A 12,470-nucleotide genomic window follows, 5' to 3' on the forward strand; every position below is an offset into this window, starting at 1 on the left:
TTGGTCACCCCTGACATTAAGCTCTCTGTTCAATCAAGTTGAAGATCATTTCAATGCATTTTCTGCCATTCCTAAGTTCTATACCTTTGCAAACAACTCTACAACCTACATGATTAATTGGACACTTATAAAGACACTATACTTGTTAATTTCGATTCATCAATCCTGCGACCAGAGCAAAGATAAAAGACATTCTTCACAGGACGGCGCCAATTTATTTATCGGCGTTATAAACATCATCGGAGCCGCGAATGGCGGTATAAAAGTCATAAATATTTCAAGTTGATGAGAGCGCATAACCATCAATAATTTTTAACGTTTTGACAATATTCACAGCATCCAAGACATATACAAGTGCGGAACTTTACAAGGTGATCAATTTCGCTCTAAAACACGCGTCATAACACTCTGACAAATTAGAATTCCTGGATCATGTTTATGGTGGAAATGGCGTTGCAAGCTGCAAGCCTGGGCGAATGTTGCACTCCATCGCGCGATTTTAGTGGACGTAAAGTTGAGATTCGCCAATTTTATGCGGTTTGGAATTTACGACGAGATTTGAGCTTCCTCTCCAAAATTAAATGTACATTGGTAGGCAAAGGGTGTAATTGGCGGTACTAAATTCATCATTTCGAGATCGGAACCCAGTTTCTCCAGCGATTCAGATTTATAAGGGATAAATCTTCACGATTTTACGTGACATGGGCTTTCAGTAAAAGAGCATTCGGCTGATTCAGGCTAAATAGACAGATTTCGAGTTCAAAATCCTGGATATCAATGATTGTGACACTTTCTGTTCGACCATAAATAAATTGCAAATACATCTCTATCCATTTATATGAGGTAGCTTTCTATGAACTTCCAAGAAAATGTATATTCTAATCTATATGTTAACTCAAAATATGCAGACGACTGAGCACTTATCGCTAACAGCTCAGAAGATCTACAGATAATGTTGGACACCTATAAACATATAGATATACGAAGCTTCAGGCCTTAGACTCAATATTGACAAACCAAAATCCTGGTAAGTCCGCCAGAAAGCCTTCAAACACATTTCAGCCTGGATGATGAAACTCTAGAAGAGGTCGAGCAGTTCAAATACTTGGGAAGCTTCATAAATACTAGGGCTAACCTGGACACGGAATACACACCGTATCACTTCGACATCACGGGCATTCTGCTGAAGGACAGAGTGTTTCGAAATCACGACCTCAATCTGAAGACATCTGTTTACAAAGCAGTGGTCCTCCCAACGCTTCTTTAAGGAAGCGAAAGCTGGACGCCCTACAGGCGACATTTTAAACAGCTTGAACAAACGCAACAACGTCATCTAAGACAAATAATGCACATCAGATGGTTCCACAAAGTTTCGAATGAAAGAGTCTTGTAGCGCGCGAGTTGTATAACAATTGAGACTCAAGTAAAGAAGGCCTAACTCAGATGGAGCAGCCACATTCTGAGGATGCAAGACTCCCCAAAATATTTCTTTATGGCGAATTCACAGAGGGAGGAAGTCAGTTTAAGCGGTTTGAGGATATACTACATCAATCCTTGAAATCAGTTAATGCCAATCATAACTAGGAACAACAAGCGGTAGACATATCACAGTGGAGGTCTTTGGTTTACAGTCATAATGGAGACTCGAGAAGAATACAGCGGCGGCCAGATCTGGTTGGTGACTATCCATGCCAGGAGTGTGGTTGTGGAAGGATCTGTAGGTCACGGTTGGGTCCCTTCAGTCACAGGAGGACTCACAGCCGCAATTATCCCTAAGAAATTATAATTTTGATCGCACCGATAGTTTTGTTTTTGAGTCTTTTTATAGATTTATTCTTTGTAACGGGATACCGGTAGATTCGGGTGACTTGGGACAGTCCTGTAACTTGGGACAATTCACCCCCTTGCAGATTTTTTTGTTTCTTACCATTTATAAGTGTAGGGACAAACTTATTAGATTGTGTAGCGTCTTTTCGGTTAGTTTAACAATTAATTCCTGTTGAGTTTGCCGTGACCAGAGCGTTTGAATTGACAGGAAAAATTAACGAATTCAGGAGAGTAAAAGCGCGTTTTTTTATGGCCCTTATACTTTCTAGTGTCCAGTACACGTATGTCACTTTGTGAATGTGTAATTATTTTTTTTGGATACGTGGGATATTGGGATATTTGATATGACATGAAACAAGGTTGTTTACAAGTCAAACGGCAACACGGATTTCATTCATTTATTTTGTTGTTTCATAGGGTGACTTGGGACAATGCCGAATAGATACAAGCGGTGCATTGGCAGGAGGAAATATGCCGATTTTTCGCAGGAAATTGTTATTAACGTTATTTCCACAATGTATAATTCAAGATTAACTGTTTTCGATTTATTATTTTTTATCAATATCGTTCCATCGGGCATATGTTGATTTGTTTTCGTTCCGCTATTTCTCGTTGACTTTTCTTCGTCTATTATCATTTACAATATTTATTGTAGGTAATCGGTTCCCCATATTTTATCACTTTATAAATCTCGTTTCATAGAAAACCTTCCTTGTTTTGTTCAATCTGTTTCGAAAAGAGTAACCTTATTATTCTATATCACCTGCTGTTGCTGTCATTCTATAAAAATTGTTGTTTATTTTGCCCCTCCTGAGAAAAAATTCTGCTGGGACACTTGACTCCTTCTGAAATTGATCGATCATGCTATAGAAATAAGAACTCAATTCCCAATTCAGTATTTTTTTGTTTATTCGAATAGGAAAGGAGAATTATGTAGGAATACTCCATTCACTTTTATTTTAGCAGTCGGTTGGCCATGGAAATTTGACACATTTCACTCTGTATAGTACGAAAATGTGGGGTTATGACGCTTGTCAAAACATTTTTGGGTTTTGAATCAACGCTATGTTGCCCGTTCTACGTAAAAGTTTCTGTCATTAAGTATTTTATCACAATGTCGAATCTCTTCGTAAAATATGTGAGAAACATAATTGAAGTTTATGAAAACTAATTGAAGGCATACCAAATCCAGATATTTGCATGGAAAATACAAGAGATCAGGATAATATCATAATATGCATTAGCCTGAGGAAAGTTAATGTTTGTTATCTTCTTTGGCCAGAGTTTGAAAACGTTACATCAATTGTAGATTTCAAAAATATTAACCCGAAGATTAAATGCATATGATGCAGTGGTTGGGAATGGGTATCTCCCGAAGGAATTTACAGATAATTACAAGAATGTTAAATTCTTCAACAAAAATCTTCTTGCATCAATATAAGTAAAAGGAATTGAAGGAAGTTTCAATTCTTTCAAATGAATAAACAATTAACACGACAACTGGCGCGTATTTGTGGCTGTTCATCTCAATACATTGATATAAAAATAATAATTAGGTATTTATTGGTACCTTAAGACATTTACAATGTATCGGACAAGTCGCATTAATTCACTCAAACATAAAATTCTCAAATGCCACCACTTTTTTGGGTCTCCCAATAGAAGGAAATTCTTTGTCATCCTCTTCATTCATAATCTTTCTGATTGTGGAAATATTCAGCTGAAATATAAGGCGTTTAGATTCAGATGAAACAATAGGTCCTTTCGTTTGCATAAAAAGTGTAGCACTTTTCTACACTCGATTTGATTTACACCAGTGAAGAGGAAGAATAGTTCATCTACACATAGTCAAAAGGAGATGTAGATGAACTACACCTCCTCTACACTGGTGTAAATTTAATCAGCAAACGAATACTAAAATCGAGTGTAGAAAAGTGCTACACTTTTAATGCAAACGAAAGGACCTATTAAGTATATAAATTCTCTTGCATTGAATATGTTCGCTACCGTCTGACGTATTGTGGATTTTAGATTTTAGAATATCAGGGTATAACTATTTGAATGAGCGGACCTGAATTCTAAATAGCACTTCTTGAAACCCTGTCCCTTTTTTCAATCACTTTCGGTATTTTCGTAATAAAAATTGATATTAGTTGTGGCAACGGCGTTATGACATTAACGACATTTCATGAGTGCCAAATTTACTCCGTTCTAGTTACAAAAACTTGAGAAAATCATTTCATGGCCAACCAACTGCTGAAATGAATATGAATGGAGTATAAGTGAATCTAGTTATTCTTAGCCCTCGCCCATGAATTATCGAAAAATTCATATGAAATTCCAATGGCATATTCAAAACAAGGTTATAAAAACCTGACCCGCATAAGATCGATACACCCGACCTCATCTATGACGACCCCAAAACCGAAAATATCCATCCGCCCTATACTACGCATATGACGTGTTGAACGCCATCAAAGGCAAAAACTCGGGTTTGCTGTTCGGAAATTTGTAGCCGGTGCTGTTAATAACGCCCCCAGCGGGGGCTGACCGTAAACGAAGTTTAAACTGTCCGACCAGAAATGAAGTGATTTAATTCCTTACTTGGCATTAAAAAAAAACCGAGGCAATGCGAAATTCTCTTTGCGCGCTCGTTCATTATTTAAATTGAAAAGATTGCGGCGTATTAACAGCGGAATTGTATTTTTGAACGTTCACACCCACGATAATATTACCTAATGCGGTGATTCACGAAGTAAACACAAAGGGGAGGCTTCCTTACGTTTTCACAGAACAGTATTTGGCAGCATACTGCGATGAGAAAAAAACGCATTTTGAGCTATTTGAAACAGGTGGAGAGTAAAAATTGATGCAAAAAATCCATATCTTCGGTGATTATTTTTTGTGGAAAAATATCAAATGTTTCAAGGGTCAATGTGATTGAGGTCTAGCCACCTCATGAATTTCCAACTTCATCCACCATTATTGCATGATTGGGTGGTACATTATCGTCCAAAAATAAGGAATTCGATATACGAGGATATATTGAAAAATTCTTAGCCTACTATAGAACCAAACAAAATTTCAATACCAAAATATTTTATTACTCAACATATTTGCCTCTTAATAGAATAAATTTATTACAGCGAACCTGCAACGCCTCTAGACCTTTCAAAAAAAGTTTGTTCTTCCTCTGCAAACCAGACCTCACAGCTTTTATTACCTCCTCGTTGGAAGAAAATTTACGAACTTTTAAACTTTTTTTCAGAGTCGGATGGAGCCAAAACTGAATAAGGGAGGTGTTCTAGAGATTGAAACCCTAAATCACGAATGTTTTGCATAGCAACATGAGATTTGTGTGCAGGGGCATTGTCCTGCAAAAACAAAACACCTTTGGATAGCTTTCCGCGTCTTGTTTCTTTAATTTTTTCCTGTATAGTGGTCAGTAATGTCGAATAGTAAACTCCGGTTATTGTTCTACCCTTATCCAAAAAATCAATCATGATTACTCCAGAAATCCCAAAAAACTGAAGCAAGAATTTTTCCAGCAGATTTTTTGAATCGAAACTTCTTAGGTCTTGGAGATCCAGAGTGTTGCCATTCCATCGATTGTTGCTTTGTTTCTGGATCGTAGAAATGTACCTAAGTCTCATCCATAGTAACAAGTCGGTAGAAGTAGAAGTAGAAGTCTACATCGTTTTCAAATCGAGCACAGATCGAACGCGATGCTTCTACCCTTGCACGCTTTTGGTCAACATTCAAACATTTGGGGATCCATTTTGCAGCAATTTTTCTCATGTCCAAATTGACGTGAACTATATGATGAACGCGTTCGTATGAAATATTCAGTGCTTCAGATATCCGTTTCAGCCCAATTCGACGGTCTGATAAAATCATGTCATGAACTGCATGGATATTTTCGGGGACTGACACAGAAACTGGCCTTCCCGATCGGTCATCATCTTCAATGGAAAATTTACCTCTTTTGAAGCTTGCAGTTTAATTACAGTTGGGAAATATCGATCCAAGGAACAAACACAAGAAACTATTCTTTCACGACGTTTCGGCACTTTATTGTGCCTTCTTCAGGCTAAAAAATGGAAAATTATGTTATAAACAGTGACATAGATAATATAAAAATATGATGGCATAATATTCATATAAATTACTAAAATTATCGATCTAATACATTACAAATACAGAATAGGATATAAAAAAATATAAAAACACCGAAAACAACATTAAACATCAAAGCAGACTGAGCAAGACAACTGTATAGCAAGACAGGCCAAGGAAAAAAGGAAAAATACTCACTGTCAGAATATTAAAAAATTTCAATATTTTCATGTACAGAAAATCGTCATAAAAATGAAAATAAAACGGGAAAACGAGTTCTACCGGATCTAGGCATCGATGTATGTTTGCTTTTTGGGTCATGACACATCAAACGCAGAATTCAAATGAATGGAAGAAAAACGATCTACAAACACAACGGAAACACGAGAGACAACATGACACTTGCACAGTGGCGTAACGAAACGACCAAATATTTAACTGGGCTTTCAACATTTTGGAATCAAGTTGGAATATGCCACACTCAACGTACTAACGTCCGTACGTGCATTAACTGTGTTTGGGAACTTTTTTATATAAATCATCTCCTTAAAGCAACGTTTAAACCAGTTGTTCTCCCGACCCAAAATTTCAACGTTCTGAAAATCAAAATTGTGGTTGGATGATGAAGCATGAGCAGATAATGCTGTGGATTCTTTTTTATTCTTGCAATCCCTTTCATGTTGGGCAGATCTGTTGCCCAAATATTGCCCTGTTTGCCCGACATAACACACGCTACAATCCCTACAGTTGATCTTATAAACCACCCCAGAACATCTCTCCTTCGGATCCCTATCCTTAAGCTTTGAAAAAATAGACCGAACAGTTTTGTTGTAGTAATAAATAACACGATTTGTACTATCTTTCATTAATCGTTTGAGTTGTTCGGACAACCTCGGTACATAAATCAACTTACAGACTCTGACATTATTATGGGACTCGTCAACATTATTCAACGTGTGCGGTGGAGGTTCAACATTAGAAGAATAAAAAATTTTATGTATCAAACTTTTCGGGTAACCATTCCTCATCAGAAATAAAGTTTGCTCATCGAAATTTTTCTTGTGAAACAACTCGTCCGATAAATTCTGAATTTTGTGCTTTATCGATTTTATTATCATAACTTTCTGAATTCTCGAGTGCGCTGAGTCATAATGTATAATAATAATAATAATAAGGTTTATTCAATTCCTACAATTATTGTGATACAACAAGAGGGATTAAGTCAATTAATCTCAATGGTTGCTCCTTACAAGATTTCTGTGAGTTTTACTTTACAAGATTCAAAATATTCTGGTAGATTGTATGGTTCAATGTTCAGTAAAAATTTCATCAATTGATTTTTCAATATATTAATATTTTTCATCAAATGAAACTGTTTAGGTAACGCATTGTAAATCTTCATGCACATGTATTTTGCATTGTTCTGTACTAGTGTCAGTTGTTGCCTGGGGTATATGTAAGGGTCAATTCTCCTAGTATGGTTGTTGTTCTCAAACTGTTTAAACAGTTCACTGTGGCTTTGTAGGAAGATAACACACTTCAACACATATATTGCTGTCAACGTCAATATTTTATTTCTTCTGAAAACACCTCTGCAAGTCTCACTGTATTTCATTCTATACATAACTCTGATTGCTCGCTTTTGTGTTTGAAATATTCTGTTCAAAGATGTGCAATTTCCCCAGTAAATAATGCCATATGATAGGGTTGACTGAAAGTTGGAATTGTATAAGAGCTTCAGTGTATCTTGTTGGACGTGGTATTTCATTACATTTAGGGTATATATTATGGTGTTGAGTTTACTGTTCAGGTTTTCTATTTGGGCGTTCCACTTCATATTTGAGTCCAGCCAGATTCCTAGTCCTATATTATCTATGTCACTGTTTATAACATAATTTTCCATTTTTTAGCCTGAAGAAGGCACAATAAAGTGCCGAAACGTCGTGAAAGAATAGTTTCTTGTGTTTGTTCCTTGGACCGATATTTCCCAACTGTAATTATTAATTGGAACGAGATTTTCCTGTTCGTACCTAATTTGGTCTAGATTTGACATGGGTTTCTACAGTGACATATTGATTTTGTTTGGTTTGAATGTGGTCATACACTTCAAGAAATGGGCCTCGGATAACAGCAAATTGGTGAGAGCTATCAACAGCAGAATTTTCCTTTTAAGATGCAGAAAAAGTGGAGTATTTCCCAAACATATTATTAATGAGGTGAAGTGTGTACATTCTCTGTTTCAAGATAGACATCCTTTCGGCCACAGAGTTAGTAGATTGGTTTATAAACTTAAGAAGGATATATTGAATGTTGAAATCATGATTGTTAATTGGAAGATTAGAAAGCTTAAGGATAGCATTCAGAACAGTAGAGAATTTTTATGTGGTGCGGTTCCAGTCTCCTATATAAATAGTTTTTCTAGGAGTCAACAACGTTTTTTCCAACACTCATTAATCAAGATCAGAAAGGACAATGTGAGAAAATTTCAACAGTTAATGTCAAATGTTGAACAGCATGATATTTTGACACAGTCTAGTTGGCTGGTTAATTACACTGATGTTTCCATACCAGACTATGTTACCAAGATTTTGTCGTTAGGTCCAAAATTTGCATTGCCTTATACTAGTAGGGACTTTCCTATGATAGATATTTTGAGTGATGTTGAATCGTTCATTAATTTTCAGACTCAATGGCTTTCGGATGTAAAGAATAGTGTAAGGCTGTCGTTGTGTAACATAATCCATAATTTTTATAGAAGATTGGACACTTGTAAGATCAGGGATGGATTGAGCAGGACATTGTTGTTTTGGTATGATAAAACTAGGTTGTTCCTTAAGAACCATTCTGATATTTATGTGTTAAATTCGGATAAAGGTAATAAGACGGTCATCCTTTCAAGGGTGGAATATGATGAAAAACTAAGGCAGTTATTGTCTGACACATCTACTTATAAGTTGTTAAGAAGCGATCCAACTAAAAAGATACAGGTTAGTGGCAACAAGTTGATAAGTGAATTACATACTGGTGGTTTTATAAATGATAGAGAGGCCAAAAGCATGAAACAGTATAATTCTTTACCACCTAAAATATATGGTTTAGTTAAAATACATAAAAGTAACAGACCCTTGAGACCGGTTATTTCTTGCTGTAACTCACCTACGTTCGATATTTCAAAATTTTTAGTCAGTGTTTTGGATGGAATTAGATGTAAGTTCACCTATTCCCTGAAAAACTCGTTCACTTTGGTTTCAAATTTACGAGATATCGTAATTCCCGACGATTACGTGTTGGTTAGCTTTGATGTGGTTTCGTTATTTACAAACATTCCTCAAGGTTTAATTTTTGACCTCGTTGATGAACATTGGGAGGATTTGAAAACCCATACTCAGATTCCAATAACGACAGTTAAAAATATTATTCAGTTTATTTTCGTGAACAGCTATTGTACTTATGATGGTTTATTTTACTCCCAGATTAGAGGTTCTGCTATGGGAAACCCAGCCTCCCCAATTTTGGCTGAGATGGTCATGAATAAGGTGATCTCGTTTGTTTTGTCGAAGATTGACTTCTTGATTCCGTTTGTGTTTTTTTATGTAGATGACATTATTTTATCCATTCCAAAGGATAAGGTTCCACAAGTCCTGCAAGTTTTCAATAGTTTCCATAGCAGCCTCCAATTTACATATGAGTTAGAGAGTGATAACCGAATCCCGTTTCTGGATGTTCTTCTAATTAGAGAGGGCAACAAGATTATCACTGACATTTATAGAAAACCGATATCATCAGGTAGAGTCTTACATTATGACTCAGCGCACTCGAGAATTCAGAAAGTTATGATAATAAAATCGATAAAGCACAAAATTCAGAATTTATCGGACGAGTTGTTTCACAAGAAAAATTTCGATGAGCAAACTTTATTTCTGATGAGGAATGGTTACCCGAAAAGTTTGATACATAAAATTTTTTATTCTTCTAATGTTGAACCTCCACCGCACACGTTGAATAATGTTGACGAGTCCCATAATAATGTCAGAGTCTGTAAGTTGATTTATGTACCGAGGTTGTCCGAACAACTCAAACGATTAATGAAAGATAGTACAAATCGTGTTATTTATTACTACAACAAAACTGTTCGGTCTATTTTTTCAAAGCTTAAGGATAGGGATCCGAAGGAGAGATGTTCTGGGGTGGTTTATAAGATCAACTGTAGGGATTGTAGCGTGTGTTATGTCGGGCAAACAGGGCAATATTTGGGCAACAGATCTGCCCAACATGAAAGGGATTGCAAGAATAAAAAAGAATCCACAGCATTATCTGCTCATGCTTCATCATCCAACCACAATTTTGATTTTCAGAACGTTGAAATTTTGGGTCGGGAGAACAACTGGTTTAAACGTTGCTTTAAGGAGATGATTTATATAAAAAAGTTCCCAAACACAGTTAATGCACGTACGGACGTTAGTACGTTGAGTGTGGCATATTCCAACTTGATTCCAAAATGTTGAAAGCCCAGTTAAATATTTGGTCGTTTCGTTACGCCACTGTGCAAGTGTCATGTTGTCTCTCGTGTTTCCGTTGTGTTTGTAGATCGTTTTTCTTCCATTCATTTGAATTCTGCGTTTGATGTGTCATGACCCAAAAAGCAAACATACATCGATGCCTAGATCCGGTAGAACTCGTTTTCCCCGTTTTATTTTCATTTTTATGACGATTTTCTGTACATGAAAATATTGAAATTTTTTAATATTCTGACAGTGAGTATTTTTCCTTTTTTCCTTGGCCTGTCTTGCTATACAGTTGTCTTGCTCAGTCTGCTTTGATGTTTAATGTTGTTTTCGGTGTTTTTATATTTTTTTATATCCTATTCTGTATTTGTAATGTATTAGATCGATAATTTTAGTAATTTATATGAATATTATGCCATCATATTTTTATATTATCTATGTCACTGTTTATAACATAATTTTCCATTTTTTAGCCTGAAGAAGGCACAATAAAGTGCCGAAACGTCGTGAAAGAATAGTTTCTTGTGTTTGTTCCTTGGACCGATATTTCCCAACTGTAATTATTAATTGGAACGAGATTTTCCTGTTCTTGCAGTTTAATTTTTCACGATCGCATACGAAGGACATCGATCACTAAGGGTATTAAGCATATCTTCGTAAATCTGCTTACCTCTTAACCCTTTTAAATACAGATACTTGATGATGGTTCGATACTTCAATTTTTCGGTTTTCACAATTTCAGTGGACTTCTTTTTTCTTTTAATTTATTTCGTAACTGAGGTTTACTTTTTTGACCTCAAACTCAACACTGACACTTCCAATGAGTTATTGTTCGTTGCTATGGTAACGAAATATTTTTTTTATGCATGGAACTGCTCTAGGCTAACTAGATATCAATACATCCTCGTAATAGCAGCATGAAACAAAGGATATGTCAGTGACTTGCTCTATGCAAATCTGCGCATTCATGGTAGCATCAAGCACCAACAATTCTGTACCACCTGTGAACAATAGAGACCTTCATTAATCGTTCGTAAGTCGTTGAGAATGTAGATTAACTTCTAGAAGTCTTCAACGAACTGCTTCAATCGAAACCTAAACATCATAACATGTACTCAAAGGCTCTTTACGGGCAGACACAGTCAGAAACCGATCTTGTGCAGGAGTGGTAAATCTTGGGCGTCCACTTCTCCGTTTTCGGTCATGTTTTCAGTTCTCGATATCGAGAAAAGAAGGGAAAGAAGCTTTCACTAATTCGAAATAAATTTTTTGGAGTAGGGTTAAATGCTTGCTTATACAGGGTGTTTTCAGAAGTGGGCCTTCTTTTTGACAGAAGGTAGAACTCATCAAAATAAGTTTTCATTGAATTTCTAGTACGGGACTGAGGAAGGTGACTCCAGCATCCCAAAAACGAAACAAAACATAAGCATATAGCTGGACAATGAATGGTTCAGTACCAAGTTCATCGGATTAGATGCATCGTGTCACTTTTGAGATAATCATAATTGTTGTATCGTGCAATTTAGGGTGAGAATAAAATGTAGAAAATCAAGTCAGTTTCTTGAAAGTGCTTATGTTAGTTATGTTGAAAAAGTGCTATGATATTTTCCCATTTCATCCCATTTTCACGACGATTGTTGAAATGTTAGAACAAGAAGATTGTGATGCCCATTGTGAAAAAATTCGTGAATAATTTAGACTAATTTTATTGGTGAGATTTTGAGGTATTATTCTATTTTTTACACTTGTGTCCTAAGTCTTTTCTGTCAGTTGGTATCTAAATGAGCCATTTCATAAAATCGTGTAAGTAACTAAAGAATAATGAGAACAATTCGGCAATCCTTAGTTTCCATTTTCATTACCACGTAAATATCGAACGAGCCAATCTCACAGTATAGACACCAATTGGTTGGTGTCTATACTGTGCCAATATTCTAAACGAAACAACATGGTCGAATCAGGAGATAAGTTTTTTCCCACTACTTTGCGATACTTCAGCTAACAAACGGTCTAGGGTCTTGT

At 36.1% G+C, this 12,470-nt stretch overlaps 3 protein-coding genes across 4 annotated transcripts in view; 2 read left to right on the forward strand and 1 right to left on the reverse strand.

Annotated features, from left to right (window-relative positions):
• The window catches only part of LOC123308586 (protein madd-4), a 464,545-nt gene that overhangs the window by 276,227 nt on the left and 175,848 nt on the right, over positions 1–12,470 (reverse strand). The window lies entirely within an intron of this gene.
• LOC123307147 lies at positions 7,831–9,421 on the forward strand. The gene is made up of 3 exons (XM_044889364.1): positions 7,831–8,159; positions 8,628–9,150; positions 9,417–9,421. The coding sequence occupies exons 1-3, from the start codon at positions 7,995–7,997 to the stop codon at positions 9,419–9,421; spliced, it is 693 nt and encodes a 230-aa protein (XP_044745299.1). The 5' UTR covers positions 7,831–7,994.
• LOC123308587 lies at positions 9,124–10,616 on the forward strand. Its single transcript, XM_044891317.1, has 2 exons — positions 9,124–9,479; positions 9,541–10,616. The coding sequence occupies exon 2, from the start codon at positions 9,777–9,779 to the stop codon at positions 10,446–10,448; it is 672 nt and encodes a 223-aa protein (XP_044747252.1). The 5' UTR covers positions 9,124–9,479; positions 9,541–9,776; the 3' UTR covers positions 10,449–10,616.

The sequence above is a fragment of the Coccinella septempunctata genome, chromosome 2 (genome assembly GCF_907165205.1).
Source record: "Coccinella septempunctata chromosome 2, icCocSept1.1, whole genome shotgun sequence".
Lineage (NCBI taxonomy): Eukaryota > Metazoa > Arthropoda > Insecta > Coleoptera > Coccinellidae > Coccinella > Coccinella septempunctata.